General features: G+C 47.1%; 1 protein-coding gene across 5 annotated transcripts in view; it reads left to right on the forward strand.

Moving 5' to 3' along the window:
* Window positions 1-1,927: 1,927 nt before the first annotated feature.
* The window catches only part of VEGFA (vascular endothelial growth factor A), a 29,446-nt gene continuing 9,845 nt past the window's right edge, over window positions 1,928-21,528 (forward strand). For 3 of the 5 annotated variants that reach the window (XM_081856093.1, XM_081856094.1, XM_081856096.1), the window contains exons 1-4: window positions 1,930-3,066; window positions 10,071-10,122; window positions 17,203-17,399; window positions 20,115-20,191. In XM_081856093.1, coding sequence (XP_081712219.1) covers window positions 3,001-3,066; window positions 10,071-10,122; window positions 17,203-17,399; window positions 20,115-20,191 — 392 coding nt within the window. In that variant the 5' untranslated portion in view covers window positions 1,930-3,000. Of the gene's footprint in view, window positions 3,067-10,070; window positions 10,123-17,202; window positions 17,400-20,114; window positions 20,192-21,528 lie in introns of all 5 variants that reach the window. The other 2 variants (XM_081856097.1, XM_081856095.1) reach the window with 2 other exon arrangements.

The following is a 21,528-nucleotide window of genomic DNA, read 5'->3' on the forward strand; positions in this document are numbered from 1 at the left end:
ACGACTGGACCTAATGGTCAGGGGTCCCTTTATCTTTACTGGAAGTTTCAGGACAGGTGAAAGAAAGTACTTATTCACTCAGTGCATAGTTAAACTATGGAACTCACTGCCACAGGATGTAGAGATTGCCACCTACCTGGATGGACTTAAAAGAGGATGAGACAAATTCATGGAGGAGAGGGCCACCAGTGGCTTTTAGCTATGATGGCTATGCTCTGCTTGCATAGTCAGAGGCAGTATGGCATTCACGTCCAGCTCGCAGGCTTCCCACAGGCATCTGGTTGGCCACTGTGAGAACAGGATGCTGGACTAGATGGGCCAATGGCCTAATCCAGCAGACTCTTCTTATCTTCTTAATGAAATATTATATACAGGTGTGAACATCACGTGCGATCACAAAGTGCAAGTCTGTTTCATGCTTTTCCCTAAATGGGAAAATGCTTCCCCCCCCCCAAAGAGGAAAAGTGTCACATTTAATGTGGCTTGTGCAAAAAAATACAACATAAAAAAATCATGTCATTTTAAATCCGCAATAACCATGCCTCCGATTAACCTCGTTGACTAAAAAATATTCTGCCAATGTGCAAAGCTTTAATGCTGCAAATATCCAAGCAACTCCTTTCCCCACACTTTCTGTGAGGAGTTAGTTTCTTCAAATTTCTGCCACCAGGTAGCGCTACAGTCACAGCTCTGCCCATTTCATTCAAGGTCCCTAGGTTTAGCGCCGACTGCTTTCTAATGATATTTCCTCTCCCCCTCCCCACCCCCCACCGCGCTTTGCTTCCTTCAGCTGCGGCGAAGAGCTTGCATTTTGCCCGGGCTGAACTTCTGAAGTGTGGAAACCATTGCAGAGTTCAGGGAGAGATTCCTGATTCAGAAGTGGTTGGGCAGAAAGAGGGGGTTGAAACTGGGCTTCCCAAGTGGGGAATACACTGGGAATGGCTTTCCAAAGCCAAGAGGGGGCTGATGAACTTGGAGAGAGAATGGTGCGCGCAGCTTTTGGCCTACGCTCACCTATGGAGCAGACAGTAAGGCCAATTCCCTGGAAAGCACAAAGTATGTCCACATGCGCGCTCAGGAGTGGCATGCTTGCCTCTTTTGCAGGCAAAAGCGTGCGGGAGAAGAAAGGCTTACAAAAGCTGCCCAGAACTTTAAAAACTCGCAAGCCTTAGTTCAAGAAAAAACGGGGCGGGAAGGAAGCCGCCGTGTACCAGATCGTTGCTCTGTTTAGTTCCACACTGTCAGCACTGGCTGGCAGCGGCTCTCTAGCGTTTCAGATATTATCATTCTTATTTATTGAAATTGTATACCGCCTTTCACCCGAAGATCACAAGGCGGCTCACAACAGATAACCACCCCCTTCCTTTTTTTGTCCCAGGAGATGGATAGGATCGAACCTTTTCTACGCTTTACAACTGAGCGAGATCTCTTCCTCAGGGAACACGGGGACAAGGAAGGAACTCCACCCGCGACTTCTCCTTGTCCCACGCCAAGAGCTTTGGCTCTTTTTTTAAAAAACAACCGACCCGTGAACAGGCGCCACGGTCACTATATGGAGTTGGTATTTCATTTCTTAATGTGGGGTTTTTGTGTGTGTTTTTTTAGCCTTTTTATAATGATGGTCAGAACCGCACTGGCACAATTCAGTCAGAAACCCTCGCGTAAATGAATGGGACATCTGCGCTCTTTCCACTCGTTGAGTGAAATAGACTCGCGCGGAAGCCTTTCCATGCGCCTTGATCCCGGATTCGCTGAAGAATCTGCGTGTGCAGCGGGGGGAGGCGGGCGGTGGTAAAGAGGAGGGTCTTTTTTAATTCCAGGTGACAAGTACGGAGTGTCATAAGTAGGGAGGGAGGGAGGGGGAGGAGGGAGGAGCGCGGAGGAGGAGGGCGAGGGAGGGACTACGGAGCCTGAAAAAGAGTCTCTTTCCGAGCAGAGTCGCGAGAGGCAAAGCTCCCCGAGCGCGCCAGCCAGTCAGAGCGTCGCTGCTGCTGCTGCTGCTGCCTGACATTCAATCGAGAGAGAAAGGGAGCCGCGGACGCACAGAGAGCGAAAAGTGCAGGCTCCCTCGGGAAAGGAAAGGGAAGAAATAAAAGAGGAAGGAAGGCAATAAAGACAGAAGAACGAGAAAGAAAAGATTCCGGCGAGGAGGAGCGATCTTCCCTGTATCCTACGCATTTAGGATCTGCTATTCCTTTTTTCTATTAATTTATTCCACCACCACGATCGGCTGAGAGGTTTCGCTTTCCTCGCTAAGCAACTTGGATTTTTTTATTTTTAATTTTTGGTTAAGTGGAAAGAAAGAGGGGGGACATTTTCTGCTCCTCTTCTTCACGCCTAGCAGAGGAGAGTCCCGAATCGAACTGGGTTGAGCGATCCCGGGCCCCGAAGGTGGTGCTAAGACGAGAGAGAGACCCCCCCCCCGAAACCACCCAGCCACTTCTGCTTGGAAGCAGCGACAGCGGCTGCAGGATCCAAGCCCACGCGTGCGTTCGAGAGAGACCTGGGGGAGAGAAAATGCATTGAAACTTCGCGCAAACTTTCCTCGCTTCCCCCTCTCTATTTTTTGGTGTGTGTGTGTGTCTGCCTGTGCAGTGCACGCTCGCTCGCGTGTGGTGTCTTGCCACCGAGGGTTGGAGAGAGAGTGAGAGAGTGGGCGGCTGGAAATCTGTTACAATTCAGAACCTTCTGACGAATCTGGTGGGATTCCTACGGAGAGACTCCGAATCCGAAGCGAGGAAGCCCCGAGAGCCTTTCTGCAAGCCGAAAAGAGAGCCGAGAGGTGTGCGGAGGGGAGTCTGCGTCTCGGGCGCCTAGGGAGCCGGGCTTATGGACGGGTGAAACCAGAGACTGAAGTCTCCCCCCTCCCCCCCACAACCCACCCCTGCGCTTTCCTTGATCGGAGCGGCCCCAGGAAAAGGAAGAAGAGGAGTTCAAGAGAGCGAGCCAGCGCGGCTCCGACCAGCTCCTCCGGCTCCTCTTTGCCTCGCGCCAGGAATCATGAACTTTCTGCTCGCTTGGATGCACTGGGGGTTGGCCGCGCTGCTCTATTTCCAGAACGCCAAGGTAAAGCAGGGGGCGGGCGGGCGGATCCGGGGCGGCGGGGAAGCCTTCCTCCTGCCCCCGCGTGGCCTTGCTCGCTGCACGCTCGCTTGGCGGCCAGGGCGCGTCGCGGGGGTTCAGGGGATCGTCAGCCGGACCAGAAAGAAATCCGCGCGCGTGTGTCGGAAGCTGCCTTGGCGCAAATGGAGGGCAGATCCAGGTGCCTCGGTGCTCCTCGGCGCCAAGCCGCCTTCGGCTTGCCCTGGCGCGGACATGCGGTGTCTGCGCCGCTTGCGGCTGCCAACAAAAGGCCGGGAGCGAGGCAGGGTCGAGGCGTGGAGGTTTTCCCTGCTGGCGTTCGCGCGAACGGGGCGCGCGGGGCCTGTGGCAAGAAGGGAGGCGCGGGATCGGATCCCCCAGGAGGACAGGTCGGACCTCCTCTTCCTCGCACGTTGCCCAGACGGTTCCTGCTGGGCTGCCCTCCCTTCTGTCTGTCTGCGGAGTTGAGCAGGAGTTGGAAAACCAGGCGTGAAGACGACACAGGCTCTGCGTCGTCATCGATCGCCGAGCGGGGAGGCAGCGGAGCGCGCTGACTTCTTGCATCAGCACACACACACACACACACACACACACACACACACACGCGCGCGCGCGCGCGCGCTCTCCTTCCTGACATTGCAAAATGGGGCGGGGGGGGGGGCTGTTTCGGCCTGTTTGCTTTAGGTAGAGGCAGGTTTGCTGACCGGAGTTCAAAATTCCTGGCTTGGAAAAGCAAATAGAGATCAAAGACCACAAAATGGATCCTTGTATTTCTTCCAGATTGATTTTCAAAATAAACGGCTCTGCTGAGCTACCATAAGTAGGAAGTTTGTTCTGCCCTCATAACTCTTTTCCTATATCAGTTTATTGGTACTTCTGATTGTAGAAGTCCACCCCATTACTCCTATTATATACCATAAAGGGCTTTTATCCTGCTCTTTCATCGGACTTTTGTTTGAACTCTCCTTGTTTAAAAAAGAGAGTGTCTAGAGTTGGGCATTGGAGTTTAGACAGATTTTCCAGCTGAGGTGGCTCGTGTGTGCTGTTGAGTAGAGATTCATGTCATAATTAGTACAGAATAAGTTTTATTCTGCTGTTAGTCTTGAGAAATTCTAGGGGAGGTCAGTGTGGGCACAGACCACCCCTGCAACAACATGTGAGAATCAGTGTGTCATAGGAAAATGAATCTGCATTTGTTTAATTTAGCACCAAATGTAAGACCTCAGTTAGGAGCCATTTCAGATGTCCTGTTGCCAGGGGGGTCACATGCTTTTCCTGCTAACCTGTTAGCCTGCCACTTGTCTTCAAGTGACATCAGCAGATTAGGCTGTGCCTGATGGGGAAACGTGGCTCCGGTTTCTTTGGGGAGCCTTGCAGCAAAGGCAGCGTGATACCATTTCCATGCTCGCTTTGGAAAGCGCTCTTAAAATGGCATTGTTTAAATATGAGGTCCTGCAGGTGAAGTGAAAGAGGGAGCGTTACTCCAAGGTGAATGAAAAGTTGAGTGTAGATAGAGATAGTTAGGGGGAAGCAGAGATGCCTTTTCTTCCAGGGAGGTGTGGTGATGGGATGCTCAGCTGTGAAGACTGCACAGTCCCTTGGGTAGATTGTATGGAACTATAGTAAAGGAGAGTAATAGGAGTGCTAGCCAAAGCTCACGTTCTTGGCAAGCTGTGTCTCTGCTGGGAAAGGGAAATTGATAAATTTATATTTATCAACTTCCTGCAGTTCTGACTACACACACCTGCCTGCCGCTGGATGTGTTGAGGGAGAAGAATCGGAGTTCTGTGCAGTTGCTTTTAAGTGAGCACAAAAGGGGAGGTGCCGGGTTGTGATAAGGTTCCTTTTGTCAAGGGAAAGATACATTTACTAACCACAGATGGAGGCTGTGAAGTGAGTCCAGGAAACCTGCAAGTCAGTGACCTGGCAGAGGTACCACAGGTGTTGGTTTCCAATATATGTCTATATGTACCTCCTGTGGATATATTGGTGCAGTCAGTGGCCATTCCCCAGCTCCTTGTCTACCCCAGCGATTAGCCAGTTCTGAAATTGCTGGTCAGGATATGGTGGGAAGAGGGTTAGATGACTTGCTCCAAACTTGTGAAGTTACGACTTTGGGTACTTCATGTTCCTGTTGATTTTCTTGCCCTAGTTCAAAGACCATTTGGATCTAGGCTCCGTCCAAGACCTTGGACAGTTCTATTCTGTCCTGGTTTTTACTTAACTGGCATCTTGCAGTTCCCTTTCCGCCATCATCTTACTTAGTGCGGTTTGATGTTAAATTAGGTGTAGTGAACATGCCTTGGAGCTCCTTCCCAGGATGTGTTTCCAGTGGGATCAGGCAAAGATCAAACGCAGGGGGAGGAGTAGGGGGGGAGGGGACAAGAGCGTGTGACTAGACTGCTAATGATCTTGCAGCCACTAGCCGCTTGCTGTTGATCAGGCCACACTGGGGACAGGGCTTTCCTCCCAACTCCTTGTGTTAAGCTCGAAAGGAACAGAGTGGGTATTCTCAGCAAAAGGCAGATCCCCCCCCCTTCCATTGCTCCTCTGGTAATATTCCTGTCATTTCTGAACAGTCCAAGCCTCTCTTTCTTTCTCCTCTTAATGTGCCATTTCAGAGATCCCCCTCTTGCCGCTTGCCTGGATTACTGGCCTCTCTGCCCTTGTATGCATAATGGGGGGTGGGGGTGGAAGGAGAGAGATTTTGCAGACCAAAGCTCCTCCTTAAGTAGAAACCTCTGAGAAGACTTTTTTAGCGCCTGAGATGGAAAAGGGTTTTAACTCCTGTCCCAGGGGGCCTTCCAAAGTAGCTGGATTGTTTGTTCCAGTCCTAAACAGTTACAAAGCTCTTTTAATGAGGCTGCAGAGATTAGGGGGAGGGGTGGGGGAGGAGGGAAAGGGGTAGTTGTGGTGTGAAGGAGTAAAGTGTGTGTGTGTGTGTGTGTAATTTATTGGATTAACCTTTTCCTTGGTTCAAACTGGAACCGGGCACCTTGTTGTAAAAGCAGGAGGTAGTGGTTTCAAGAAGAGAGTCTTTCTTGGTGACTTCATTTTCCCTAGTACCCAGTTTGCTCTGTCTTTTCTCTAAGGCAGAATCTGTCTAATGGGAAACTCTGAAGTGAGGTGGAAAGATAGCCATCGTATAGAAACAATGAGTAAAACCCCAAGCCAGCAAAGGAGATGGGTGGAAGCAGCCTGACCTTCAGAAGGGCACTAGGCCCTTTTGTCCCTCGGAAGGATCCCGCCCCCCCTTTAGTGTCTTCCCTGCGATGGAGAAAAGTTTGGTGTAAACGGGGACAAATTCCCCTCCGCCTAAGCACTGCTGCTTTGGTTAGCTGAGGATTGCCCAGTCACAACAGCAGAGAACATAATTCAGCACTGTAGGCAAGCAAAGCACCTTCATGTTTCTGATATAGACTCAAGGTGACACTGCTGTATAAATAGCTCCAAGAGGCTGTCTCGATCCCAAGGCAAACGGCATGAGCAATGCTGTGAAAATATTGTACGTGATGGCTAACAACTGTGTCGTTACAGGAGCAATGGAGATAGATGGCAATCCCTTTCGGGAGAATACCTCGATGTAATACATCTGATCTCTGTTAATCAGCAGAATTCAGTCTCGTCTTAACACATACTTAAAAAAAACAACAACCCAGAGTAAATCTCCATTTAGTGTCTGGAATGATTTCTAGTGGCCTTTCAGCCAGCTCCGAAACTAGAGGTTTTAGCAGAGCAGAGTGTTGTAAGCAATAGTGTAGCCCAGGCATGGGGAGCCAGTATCTCTCCACATGTTGCTGGATTATGGCTCCCATCATCTTTGTCTGTTGGCTTGCTGGTTGGGGCTAATGGGATTTGGAGTCCAGCAACACATGGCAGGCCACAGGTTCCACATCAGTGTCTTAGTTGGCAGTCCCTTTCCTAAATGTATTTTTGTTTTGTTTTGAACATTGAAGATAGAGAGCGAGAGCAAGAGAGAGAGAGCACTATTTCAAGCGAAATTAACAGGACTTTGAAAAAACAACAAAAAGTCCCTCAAAGGCAACTTTAGCTAAAAAGTAATGAGCAGCTTGTAGCTGATTCAGAATCTCCCAAAGAAGAATATGAGGAAATAAAGGATGGCAAGCTGAGACATTTTGCTCTTTCACTAGGGCCCTGAATGTGTTTGGCCTGCATTGTGTTCTTGCCTACTCATGTGGGAACAGGTGCATGCGATCACGTTTGCTGCAGGTGTGGTATTCCATCATAAACTGGAGGAGTCCCAGGACAGCTTGCCACTTGATGCTTGCTCATAAGGGCTACGTGCGATACGCAGTGCCGGCGAGGTGGGTGGACACCTGCCTGACAGCTGTGGCAGCTTGCCATCTCACTTGCAGGCTGTGCATCTGAGGCCTCGGACGCAACTTTTCCTTGAGTATATTCCAGCTGCCTGCTGGCATTGGATGGTTGCTGGGGTTCAGGTGTGGCCTCTTCCTCCCAAATCATGGTTATACCTGTTGTCGTCACCTTCACACTGGGATAGAAACCGCTCCCTGTTTTTGAATAGAAACCTTTCTCTGTTCTTCACATTGTAGCCTGTTGACTACCAAGCTCTCTTTGCTAAGAAAGCCAGCCAGTTGTGAGTTTTCTTTCTGTTTAAGAACAGGTGGTTCTGTCCACTTGGCCAGCACACAGTTAAGGCTGCTTAGATTTCATGGATGTAAATGTGAGTTCAGCAGCTGAGCTGTTCAAGAGCGCAGGCCGGGCATATTCTGCTGCTTTCCTTTCACTTTTCCTGCAGCCACCTTCGTGGATTCTTATTCATTATCTGCAGATCAGGACTGTTGACACTAATGGAATGGCCTGATGGTCTTCTCTCCTCACTGAAACTGGATTATCGACCTTGGTTGAGTAACTCAGAGATCTGAAACTAAGCATCACTCAAATTCCTTGAAGTTTTGGGACAGAAACCGAGAGACTTGGAGGCATATCAGTAGCAAATGCAAACCGAAGGGGAAATTTTATGTGAATACTTCCCCCCTTCCTCAATTTTAAACCCCCATTACTCTCTCTAAAATAAATGTGCAAACTGCTTGCATATAGATATGGCCACCTGCTGTCTGCCTGTGCTATCCTTCTTCACTGTTCTGGCTGAATTTCCATTCATGCAGCTACAGAAATTAATTTGTTGACTAAACGTGGAACCTGCAAATTGTGTGTTGCTTGTATATATACGCCGCACATTCACCCCAAAACACATAGACACCAGTGAAGAGAATGGCTTAGCTGGAAAACCAGGACTGTTAATAGTGACTTCCTAAGGGTTTTAGTATTTGAGCACTTGAGAAAGGAGCTGGTTTTGAAGAATGCCATTTAAACAGTTCTCTGATAACAAGAACTATAGAGCGTATCTTGGGCAGGTTAGATGTGAGATAGGTGCTTGTTTGCGATGGAGTGATTGAGAAAAAAAGATGGAAGTACTTGCAGGGATGGTGAGGACTAACACTTATCCGATTTTAATGGGACATCTAATTTCAAAGACTTGTGGGGAAACAACCCAACATTTTGTGATACTGCATTTAAGACTATTTATTATATTTATATTCCTCTTTTGTTCCAGGCAGCTCTAGGCAGCATGAATGTTCTCCCTCCATTTTATATTCACAACAGACCTGTGAAGTAGGTTAGGCTGAGAGAAAGTGACTGGCCCAGGGTCACCCAGTGAGCTTTATGGTGATTATAGCCCTAGTCTCCCAGGTCCTAGTCCAATGCTAAGCACCACACCACATGCTGGCCCTGAGGCTAGCTAGGAGCCACCACTCTTGTACAGATGTAGCACAGGTAGAGTCTCCAACCTGAGGGACACTTCTGCTCTGAATTTGCCTCGCATCACGCCATGCCCATCCTGTTACGAAACTAGGAAGGGGAAATTTTTTTGATTGTGGACCCTTTAACGGCTCTGTCAGCTCCCTTTTGCGCTCTGCTCCTGGAGTGCTTTGTAGCAGGCAGGCCCCTTTTCGAAATACCTTCTACTGACTTTCCATGGAACAGGGACGTGTACAAATCTCGTGGCATATTTGTCATGTCAGCGCTAGAAGGTCACCAATGTTGTTTTCTCCTCAGCCACCCCGCTCCCCAGTTCAGCTTTGCTCTCTTGTGTTTCGACCTTAATAATCTGAAATGCCTTTGAGAGCAGCTAGTTGCACTTCTGTTGCCTGTTAAAGTGACAGGGAGAAGAGCTTTCTGTGAGATCTCTCTTCCTGAGCTCCCCTCCTTTCATGGACGGAGCCTGTGGAACTTGGCTCTCTTGGGCCTTCCTTCGCCCCTGCCCTTCCCTTGCCCTGATGGGCGGCATTTGAAGCCCACTTTCCTTCTTGTCTGAGGGAAAGAGAAGGGTCTCTGGGTGCTTCAGTATGGAAACTGGAGAAATACACCCTACAAATGAAAAGAAAGAAACAATTCCACGCAGCCCTGCCATACCCCAGAAGTGTTTCAGCTGATAATTCAGACACGTTCCTTTGAGGATGTCTCATTTCCCAGTGAAGAGAAGAATTGCGGACTTGCAACTGTTTGCCATCAACATTTTTGTAATAATACCACAAATTATAGCAGGCCTCTTCTGCACTTTATCATAACTGTAGCATCATGGCCCCCCTCCAAGAATCCTGGGAAATGTAGTTTGTCAAGGGCGCTGAGGGTTGTTAGAAGACCCCTGTTCCCCTTACAGAATTACCATTCCCAGAGTAGTTTTAACAACTTCCTAAAGATCACTGGGAACTGTAGCTCTGTGAGAGGAATAGGGCTTTCCTCACAATGCTCAGCACCCATTAAAAACTACACTTCCCAGGATTCTTTGCAGGGGGAGCCATGACTGTTTAAAATGGTGGCGTGATTTTGCCTTGCTATAGAGTCCTGGGAAGCAACTTGGTTCTCTTGATTAGAAGCATTTTTTCCTGGAGACAGGTTAACAGTGTTTTTGTGTTTTGATGAATTTTCTCTTGTTTTCACAGTTCTCGCAGGCTGCTCCTGCCCAGGGAGATGGGGAAAAGCAACAGAGTGAGGGTAAGTGGCTTGTCTTCCTTCTGCTCCCCTAATTGGCATGGTGGGTGCAGATACATTATGGGAGAAGGATGGCAGGTTGTGGAGGTGGATTGGATCCATTTGCTGGGCTGCTGGGGGGGGGAGCCTCATTAATTCTGCCACCTTCTGGAAAATGGGTATAAACTGTGGGGGATCAAGCACACATATTAAAAGGAAGGAATGGGAAATACAGTTTGAACAGTTAACGACCAGATTTAACCTTGCCTTAGCTTCAATATATCCCAGCTTGTGTCCCCCCCCCCCAATTAAAATTGCCCCAACCAAGAAAAATATTGTTTTGTTTTGGAGCACAGACAGTGTGAAACCCTGAGTTTTACCAAACCCTATAAAACATATTGTCTGAAGCTTATTTTTCAGTTTCCAGGATGCTTGCCCTTTAATTTGAATGAATTAAAAATAAAATTAATGCCCCTCCCCCCATTCTCAGCAACGCTTTGAAGACGTACGGAGAAATTTGCCATGGTTTCTGTGGAAGGTTTGGCATTTTTTTGTTATCACTGGGCACCTGTGCATCTTTCCCATTGGCAAGCCTTTGACCCAGGTTGTATTGTTCAGATACAGAAGCAAGACACCAAACTAGTAACCAGTGTTTGAGTCTTCCAAAGATCATGCCGCTGGCAAACCTGAGTTAGGGAATTAAGAGGGGATAATTTTCCAGTCAATTCCCTCTCTATCCTTAGCAGCAGTGAAACTTATCAGAAAGTTGACCATCTTTTCAAATGCTGCCATCCTTGGCATACTTACCTTGGGACAAATGTCACTGAACATAGTGGGGTTTACTTTGGAGGAAACATGCACACGATGGCACTGTCAATGTATTGGGAAGAGGGAAAACGCATGTGGTGGTGTGTGGGCATGTTTTTAATTTTTAGATCAGTTGTTCTGCACAAGGCAGGGCATTGGGGCTGAACTTTTCCAGTCAATACATTGCTAGGGATCAGAGTCCAGTATAGCTGGGAATATGGGCAAAGGGTGAATGGAAGCTCCTTGGTGCATCTGACGTTATAGATGTTGGAACAGGCAATTCAGCCACTTCTGGGGCCAGGATGTTGTGACTATACCGATTTGGAGGGTAGTGGTGGTGGGTCTGAATGCATTTGCTTTCTGAACCAGGGGACCCAATGTGCTGCCCCCCAGATGTTTTTAGACTAGAGCTCTCGTCAGCTGTGGTCAGCTTACCAATGTTGAGGGATGATGGGAGTTGCAGTCCAACAACATCTGATGGACACCATGTTGACTTTCCTGGTCATTAGACTTTCAGCAAGTGCTGGGCAATTAGGTCTTGTTCTGGAAGTGAGTGTAGCCTTTTCACAACAAGCCTCTTGAGAGAGATGGAGCAGCCAGCTCCCTGCTCCTTGCAAAAGTCTTATATCTTGCATGAATGTGCATCATAAAAGAGAAGGTTGAGAGATGCTGGAGGCAGGAATAGCATTGGGTGAAGAGGTGGAGCCAGAGGAGGATTTAGTGAGTAAAGAGAGCAGAGCTTATTTTGATAGGTGACTGAATCACCTCTGCAAGACTTACTTCCTAGCTGTGAGGACCTCAGTATAACAATACATGATGCAAACTTTGGACCTTTAGGCTGTGCAGTCTCCACCCACAGTGAGATCACCAAGTTGCTGTTTTCCAGCTTTGCAATGTACCACTTTTGCAACGGCAATGTCACCTGCCTGCTTTGGGACACTCAGGGAGTGGCACTGGGCTGCTGTTCTTAGTGCAGGGCACCAGGGGGCAGCCTCTCATCTTGCCACAGTAGGTTACAATTGCAACAATTTCTTTTGGCTGGGTAAACTAGAGGAGCATTGCCCGAGGCTTATAGGAGAGCAAGTTTGTAACAACAGACCCATTTTATATTGTAGCTGGATTTATTTCCTGGTGGGACAGTTGAACATTTGTTGCTCTCGGGGTTTGTTTTAACTAAATGGGAGGAGAATTGTTGAGTTCTAGAGGAAGGAGTAGGACCGGAATTCTGAGTTTCTCCTCCCAATTATTGCGTACTCATGCTTAGCCTCTATTCCTTAATGTTCACAGAACATGTACTGGTTTGGGGATGAAAGATCAGTTTGTTCCCTTGGGGTTTTATATGGGCTTAGGCATACACTGGTCTTCATTGATTAAAATGATTTATTCTGGGGATAGCCACTTGTATTTTACTGTTCCTGGGCAACTACCACTTAGCTGTCGGTCTACATGATTTAGGAGTACAGTAAATTGTAGGGCAATCCTATACATGCATACTCGGAAGTAAGCGCGACAGGTTTAATTTCTGCTACCCACAAGGGGATTGGCCACCTGTGGAGCCTGTATACTCTGTGTGGGTAGGCCAAAGTCGTGGGGTTGATCTCTTAATTTTCTGTGGAGGATCAAATTAATTTTTCTGTGGAGGATCCATGGACCTATTTAGGCCGATGCTGCATAGGATTGTATGTGTGCAGGCCCTGGGTTGTCCCTGTGTGGGTGACAGAGACAGCGGCAGCTCCACACACAGGGCCAGATCAGACCTCATAAGAACATGCAGACATAAGAAGGGCCTGCTGGATCAAGACCATGGCCCATCTTGTCTGGCTTCCTACTCCCAACCAGATGCCCGTGGGAAATCAGCAAACAGGACCCACTTTCCCACCTGTGATTCCCACCAACTGGTATTCGGAGACGTATTACCTCTGACAGTGGAGGTAGAATTTAGAATTTATATCCCTCTGAAATACATGGACCAGCGCAGAGAGAATCCAAAAAACCATGTTTGCTTTCAGGGGAAATGCTTCCTCCCTGTAGTATGTATATAAGGGAAATCTCTGGCTGCTGTGATTGCTCTTTAGATTGTATAGCCCTTTATGTTGAGCTGCAGGTATATCAATGGCAGCAGAGGCTCAAGCTGTGGTTCATCGTTGATGCTATTCTATCACAAAGCAATTGTTTGGGTTCCTTCATCCTTTAGCTTTAGGCCTGATATCAGTTCTACAGAATGCTATGTACTGAAACTGTCCAGCCAAGTTAGCTTTGCTGTCAAAAGCAGGCTCCTGGTTTTGTAGGTTTATCCTAATTACATTTCAAATGCTGTTTAAAGACTGTGGAACATGCCTCTCATGTTCAGATGCTCAAGAAGCAGCCAGTTAAAGTGGCAGCTTCTATAGGAAATTTCTTGTGACAGTGTTTTATCACTATGCATTGTCATGATTGTCACAGATGAATATAAGTGGTGGGCAGATGTGGTACAGTCACTGAGCTAGATTCAGGCAACTGCATTTAAAGCTCACCTGCAGATTCACTGCTATATTAATAATGAAATTTATCATAATGCACTATCTATAAAGCACCACAACTGTATGTGTAGCCACAAATGAGGGACTCTACAACACATGCTCTCTCCTTTCAGTTGTGCATCACTTTCTCCACAGAGCTGCCTGATTCTGCCATCTGGGATTGACATCTTATGATTTAGTAGCACTAATTCTCAAAATTCTTTATATTCACAGTTTCCCTTTCTTATTCCTCATCTTAATGTGTAACTCATTGTAGGCAATGGGAACTGTCAGGCCACTTTCTTTGGAAGCTCCTAGCTGGTTTACATCTCTGCTTCTTGTGCTGTAGATGTGGCTGTCTATTGAGATTCCAAGATTCTTAGAGGCTAGGCAACCCCTCTCTTCACCCCTTCCATTTAAAGGTGAAAATGTCAGAATAAAAAAAGGAGAGCATGATGCCTATCGATTATATTTGGGCACCTGGCATATTTCTTTGAGTGATATGCAGACTGCATATTCAGTTGCACATTTTGTCCTGTGTAATTAAGTGCAGCCCTCCAGATTTTGATGAATTTTGATGTGACCGGGGTGAAGAGGTTGCTCATGTAAGAACAGTGGATAAATCAACACACTTAATTGCTGCCACTTTGCATACTCTGTAAAAAACCCCCACACCTGCTGGCTTTTGTGTTTTTGCAGCATGGATGGAAGGGATCTTGAGATGCTCTGTCTCTGTGCCCATAGCTGCTTAGCACTGGTGTGTGTGTGTGTACATACATATACATATATATGTGTGTGTATGTGTGTGTACTCTCGGGTTACATTACCTTCGGGTAATGTAACTTTCAGGTTGCGAACGTGGCAAACCTGGAAGTCTATACTTCTGGGTTTCGCCACACGCACATGCGCAGAAGCACTCTATTACACTGTGCGTGTGCGCAGAAGCGGTGCCTCTAGATGCGGACTTTTCAAAGTACGTACAGACCCCTGGAACGAATTAAGTCCGTATCCGGAGAGTCCACTGTACGCAGATGGATACTGAGCAGAAAAATTATTTTTACCCCAATGGGTTCCTTGCTGCCTCATGCTAGGAAAGGTGTGAATAATCAGCAATGTGGTTACGTGTCTGGCTGCATGCCTGCAAGCTTCCCAGGCGCTGAATTGTTTAATTCTCCAGTTTATAGATAGCTGTATTTTAAGGTTAAGGTCACTCTGAAGGGGAAGGAGAAGGAGGTGGCCCCATACCAGGCAAGAAAGGATATGAGAGGCTGATTCCAGACTTTGGACTGGGCAGAGGGCTGGTGAAGAAAGGAGGGGGGAGGTGGAAGCAATGAAGGGGCTTGCATTTCCTCCATGAGCACTGCCAGTCAGTACTCTGCATTTTTGCTGCCTGAGCAACTGCCTCTTTAATAGGCACTTAGGCAGGGCAGCCCATAGAAATCCCAGGCGGAGCCTCCTCCTTAGTTATACCTGCTGCCAGCAGCACTGTGGCACTGTCAGCTCCACATGACCGAGAATTAACTTTTGACAATTAATTGAGAAGCCCTGAGCTCAAAGCCTGGCAGCTTCTGTACATTCCTTTCTTCCCTCCCTCCCTCCCTGCACCTCCACTGCTTCGATGGAACAACCTTTATGCAGGTTTGTCACAGGTTCAGGGCTCTTCAGAAACGCTTACCGGAGTCCCTTTTTTTCCCATGATGCAAGCAGTTTGTGCTTGTTATCACACCGGGTTATCAACCTCACTACTGCAGGGACTCTGCATACGGCACAGGCGTATGATCTGAAGGCAAGAAAGCTCGGGTCAGATGCTATCTGCTGTGTCTGTGAACTGAGCCCTGCTAATAGCTTGTTTTAAAAAACAGTTGCACGCTGGAGGAAGAAGGAACAATCCCATGCTGCTGGGAGTATATTTGGAAGTATGCAGCACAATCTTGGGATGAGGACTTTGCATGCTTGCATGTGTTCCTTTTGTGTTGTTCTGCAGCCTTTCCTCCCCAAGTCCAAGCTCTGCTGTGCACTTGGGAACATTGGGAAATTGGTGTGTGTGGAAATTGGTTAAGTTTCTCTCTCTTGGCATATGCACAAGGTCTTTGGGGAAGGGCTGCAGCTCAGTAGTAGAACATCTGCTTTGCATGCAGAAGGTCACCAGTTCTGTCTGCAGGGTGTCTGGGTAGGGCTGGGAAAATCCCTTAACTGAAGCCCTGGACTGCTGGTCAGTGTAAACAATACTTAGCCAAATTGACCAATGGGCTAATAGTATAAAAATTATAATTTAAATTGCTTGCACATACCTTTGCTTTTTTTTTTTTGTAAAACAGAGTTGTGATCTTTTCTGACGTAAAGCAATGTATAACTACTTGAAATCAAGAAGGCGGCTTCCTATGTTTGTATAGCATGGAAAATCTGGGTGCACCTCAGCCCATTGCACCTTTTCTACTAGCTCCATATTTGTGGTCCTGTTCATGTCTTCAATACTGTTGAAATACAACATATCCTTTTATATTTATAAAAAATGGTGACACAAGTCTAATAACCGGTCTGGATAATGAAACACATTATTAAAGCTTATGGTGATGACGGGTTGGACCCAGGCTAAAGCTTTCCCCCAATACTGGAAGTCAGGTAGGATCCTTCCTGCAAACACACAAAGTATAGAGCATGAAACACAAGCAATAGGAAGAAGGGGCGGGAGGAAAAGTGTATTAATTTTGCTAATGCCATACCAATATACACCCTGTCTCGTTGTAATGTATGGAAGCAGCCTTGTTGGAGGGTGCTGGTAGCTTCTTTGCTCTTTGCCAGGTGGGGTGGGGTGGAGGAACATCCTGGGACACAAACACTCCAGTGCTGAAATGAGGAAGGAGTGAGAGCACAGCTCTGAAAAAAGTAACCTGAACATTTTCTGAAAGGCTTGAAAAATGGCAGGTCATTCCTTCCTTTACTTTGCCTTAAGGGTTTACCTGAGTGATGGACAGGTATCCAGTAGGTGACTCTAGAACTTGCATAGCCGCTGTTCCAGATTCCATGCCAATCGCAATAAGCTTAATACTGTAGTTGAAGGGAAAAAGCACATTTTCCTTGGGATGAAACATTATGTGATGAGTGCCAGGAAAATATCCCCACCGCAGAAGTGCTTCCTTAGGAGATGATGTCTGGTTCTCCCCAACAGCTGCCTTTTATTCTGTGAAAAATGCCAATTTTTAAGAGAGGCCCTGAAATGCACAATGTCTAGGACTTGTAGTGGCTTTTTTGTTTTTCATATGGTGAGCTATTGGGTTGAGTTATCTGGGTTTGGCAAACTGGTTTCTGAGCAGAGTGCGTCAAACTCCTCGTGCCACTTCCACTAGCTTCAGGGGAATGCTGCTCTAAGAAGGTCTGCCATGGTCCTCTCTGAGATCTGCTCTGATTTCTGAGCTCACGATTCGCTTTAGTTTCTGCCTTGCAAATGCGTTCAGGATATCTAGCTCATTAAAATTCAAACGGGCAAATGCTGAACCTGCCAGTGATTTGGCCCTATCTTGCTTTTCTACAACCCCTGTTCTACTCTGTATCTCCTTGGGTTTAAGTACTTTTTAACTGAACTAATGCATTTATTGACAGCATGTTTCAGTGAGCCCATGAGATAATGGGAAAGGTATCTAGGCAGAAAGAGCACTGAGTGCAGAGCCATTAATCCACACACCCACAGCCCTGTTTCCTACATTGCCTTGAAACAGCTTATGAACGATCACAGTGCAAAACAGAGATGTTCTTAATTCCTAATTTCTCTCCCTCCCCTCACCTCTTTTTTTTTTTGTAGTTATCTCATTTCTGGTGGTCTTTGAGCGCAGTGCCTGCAGGACAATTGAGACCATGGTGGATATTTTCCAAGAATACCCTGACGAGGTGGAATACATTTTCAAGCCATCCTGTGTGCCCCTGATGAGGTGTGCAGGGTGCTGTAATGACGAGGCGCTGGAGTGTGTACCCACATCGACGTACAATGTCACCATGGAGGTGAGGCTCTAGCTAAGGAACTGGAGGTGGGGGACAGAGCAGAGGGGGAGGTGACATTGCTTGTTTCCTTCAGTGTAACTCACACAGGACCATGGGTGGTTTATCTAAATCAGGAATGGTCATCTGGTAGCTCTTGAACCACATCTATCAGCCTCCTCCGTCTACTGATGCTGTCGGCTGTCAAAGCACTGGAGTAGAAGGAATCTTTATTCTTATTTTTGCTATGCTTTTTGCCTGCCGGGTGGCACTCCTTCCTCGAGCGATTATACTTGCTAGGGAGTGCTGGTGAAGTCAAAAGGAGCACATGCACTCCTTGCATCACAAAATGGGGAACTGACCTAGTGATTTATATAGCATTACAGAGACCTCTCCTCTCCACTTGAGGGAAGGGTACCAAGCAGCTGTGAGAAATGTGGCTCTTTTTTGGGGGGGGGTATTTCTGGGTTATTTCTTTTATTTTTATTTTATATACTGTGATCTTTTTATGTGAACTGCCCTAAGACCTCTGGGTATAGGGCAGTATATAAATTCAATAAGTAGTAGTAGTAGTAGTAGTAGTAGTAATAATAATAATAATAATAATAATTTGAGAAATAGCTAGCTGGTTTAGAAGCAGCATGTGAATTGTTGCCCTTCACTCAGCTACTGGGCTGCCCAGCTGGAGTGTCCGTGATTTTTTGAGCAGCTTGAATGGGGAGAATCCATCTACTCCCTGACTGAATATGTTGCCCACTCCAATCTAGCTTACACACTACCCTTGCACTAGATGAGCTTGTTGTTTTTTGTCCCCATTAAGTCTCATAGAAAAGCTGGGGATGGGGAGCCTCTGCACCTTGAGATCCTCTTGGCCTATAACTCCCGCCATCTCTGACCATCGACCATGCTGGCTGGGACTGGTGGGAGCTGGAGTCCAGCAATATCTGGAGGGAACCCGTTAGCTACAAACTGAGGATCTATGTGTAGACAGGGATCCCCTCAGGTCCATTGGCCCCTCTCCACTCAGGCTTCTGCTTAATTCTTGTTTTGGCTTCTGTATCTTCCAACCCCATCTCCCAGTGCAGCAGACTGTGGCATACAAAAGGAGCTGTGAACTTTCTTCATCAAAAGTTGGCCAGGTCAGGGTCCACTGGCCAAGCTAGAGTTCTGACTTGTTAGTTGCAAAGGAACTGCAGGGGTAGGAAGAACAACAATGCAGAGACAAATGGAAGAGCTTCCTCTCTCTTTTACTTTGAATTTAGTCATCCTGAAGGGAAGTGGTTGGAAAGAATAGCTAAGGCCAAAGCATACTGTGAGGATGCACGCTTTCCACACAGAGCACAGCCAGTACACCTCTGCCAGAACTTGCTTCCTGTCTATTCCTCTCAGCTTTGCAAAAATGTCTTGAATCCTGATCCGCATCCGCATCCATGCCTAAGAAAACGACTGCTGATGCCCCCCAGTTACCATTTACAGATGTCAACCTGCTATTCTAGACCTGGCCTCACCCAAACAGAGGGCGTAAATGCCATGGTGGTTTTTTGGTATACAGACCCAAGACCACAAGTGGCAATGTGTATTCCAAGGAAACCAGTTCTACTAATGACCTTGGTGAAGTATGGAGTTAAGCTTGCATTCCTGCCAGTTATCATTTCGGCGGTGCCACCCTTGCGTACTGTTGCACAAGGCAGAGGAACAGGCCCCCAAGCTGAAGGGTTTATCACCTAAACCTGCTGTTCACCAAACAGACAACACTGGCAAGCCTGTCTTTGAGACACAGTTTAGAGTCTGCAGGACTATATAGCATTAGTACCCTGCTCTCCACCCTAAAGTCACTTGCATGCAAGTAGTTCACACACGACAGTCCCTGCCTGCAGGTGTGAAATCTGAAAGACCCAACACAAAAGGAAAAGGGAGGGAAGAGAAGGAGGAAAAGCAAACACAGATGCCAGTTCCTAAAAGTTGAATAGTTATTTTAGTGACCAGCTGGAATGGAAACAGTGCAGATGGATTGAGTCCTGCTTCCCGTTTCTTCTGCTAAGGCAGACTCCTGGACTGGCTGCTTCCAGTTGACAAGCGAGAGAAGAGGCCCGATAGAGTTGGCTGATGGAATGAGCCCTGCATGTGTGATTTGCTCCTGGACACATCTCTCTTTCCTTAGTATTGCAAATGCACACGCACTCAGTAGCAACCTGCACTTCAAGTTTCATCATCCTGTGTGCTCTACAGACATTTGAAATCATTGTGGCTGCCAAAAGTCTCCTGAGTCTGTAGCTGCCTTGCTCAAGTCATGTTTCATTGTGTCTTTCTGAATCCAGGCACCAATATGCCTCCAGAAATGGTCCTTTGCCCCACCTGTGGAGAAGCATGTCATTTTTGTGGGCAAGTAGGTTGCTTGGTAGCTAAAATTCAAGTAAGAGGAAGATGATTGAAAAATATGTATAGACATGCCCTTTTAACAAACTGCTGATTGAGGGTTCTTGCGCTGGTCATCCGGAGCAGGAATTACACAGTTTTATACTTCTTTACTGCTTTAGAAAGCAAGTCTATACATGCCTACTCAGGAGTAAGTCCTACTGAGTTCAGTGGGGCTTGCTCTCAGGTTAGGCGGGTATAGGATTGCAGCCTCTCTTAATTTTGTTTTGCCATAGTGCTGTTTGCTTCTTTGTTTTGAGAGGTTGTGATTGGTGAATGAGACTTAGCCTCTACCTTCTTTCTTTCCCCTCCTTTTCATTTCAGATCCTGAGAATTAAACACTTTCAAGGCCAGCACTTAAGCCGGATGAGCTTCCAGCAGCACAGAGAATGTGAATGCAGGTGAGAGTGGATACCTTCTTGGAATTGAACTGACTGCTTTACAGTTGCATCTTAAAAAAAGAAAAGGCAAAAAAGGTCCACAGCCTTAGTACGGAGGGGCCTCTGTTTGATGATTGCTTGAAGGAGAATATTTCAACAGAGGTATTATGTTCTTAATATAATAGTTGTAGGTTGCTCGCCACCAATTACGGTAGGTATGTTCACAGGATGGTGCAGACTGAAGCCGTGAATGCATAGTGCTCGCAAAGTTGGGGTAGGGACACCTAGTTAAACTCCCACCTCCAACTTCTCTTGCCACATGGGCTTCCCTTTAGATCTTCACTCAACTAGTTGTAAACACCTGGAAAGGGTTTATAGGTACGTTGAATCAAACATGGTTAGAAACTTCCCACAACCAGGAGCCCTACTGAGCTGTGTCTCCCACTTGTGGGGCGGTTTCTAAGTGCATTCAATGGAGCACACTTGCGAAACCCTCTTCAGAATCTTCTGTTAAGCTCAGAAACAGCTCTCTGTGACCTCTGAAGCACGGGCCTAAGGAGAAGGAGGCCTGCCAGGCCTCTCTGAATGGTCATTTCTAGCAAACACCACCCACCTCCCAGCCATGTGATGGCATTTGACAATTATGTTGACCTTCCTCGCCACAGTCTTCCTAAGGCTGCATTTTACGATCCTTTCCACAGTCTTCCTAAGGCTGCATTTTACGTATTTTGCATTCATTTTTACATATTTTTGAAATATTTTATATACAACAGTATATAAAAATATGTAAGATATGTTTTGAAACCAGCCCCACCCCCTTCTGCCTCTGCTCCTGCCTACTGTTGTATTGCAGCCCCCAGAAGAAGGCTAGCCAGGTTAGGATCAGGCTCTTGGGCAGAAAGTGGCTCCCCACTCCCAATCTAAAGGGAAGCCCGTGTGCCTAGGGAAGCTGGGGGGGGGGGAGGAGCTTGTATGCTCACCCCTGCCTCCATCTCTTCCTTTTGAGCATCACATGTTCAGGCAGAATACCTGCACACAGCATGAGACTCCATTAGATGCCAATAGCTAGCTGTGAAACATCTTAGCATCGTGGCCAGGAATTATTTTGCATCTGGCTGTGATAATTTATTTAAAATGTTTGTTAATGGCCCTTGATTGAGAGATTCCAGGATGGCTTACAGAAGTGTGAATAAAAACAAATTAGCACACAACATTGAACACAAGCAACATGCTGAAAGATAGAAAGGGCACCCTTGTAATCATTTTTTGGGGGAGAGGGGGTTTAACATGGCGAAGGCGGGTGTGTGATACCTGTGTATATATTCTTGGTTCCCTCCTGATATCTCTTCTCTTGTCTT

This window comes from Podarcis erhardii (genome assembly GCF_964252035.2).
Source record: "Podarcis erhardii genome assembly, chromosome: 3".
Taxonomy (NCBI): domain Eukaryota; kingdom Metazoa; phylum Chordata; class Lepidosauria; order Squamata; family Lacertidae; genus Podarcis; species Podarcis erhardii.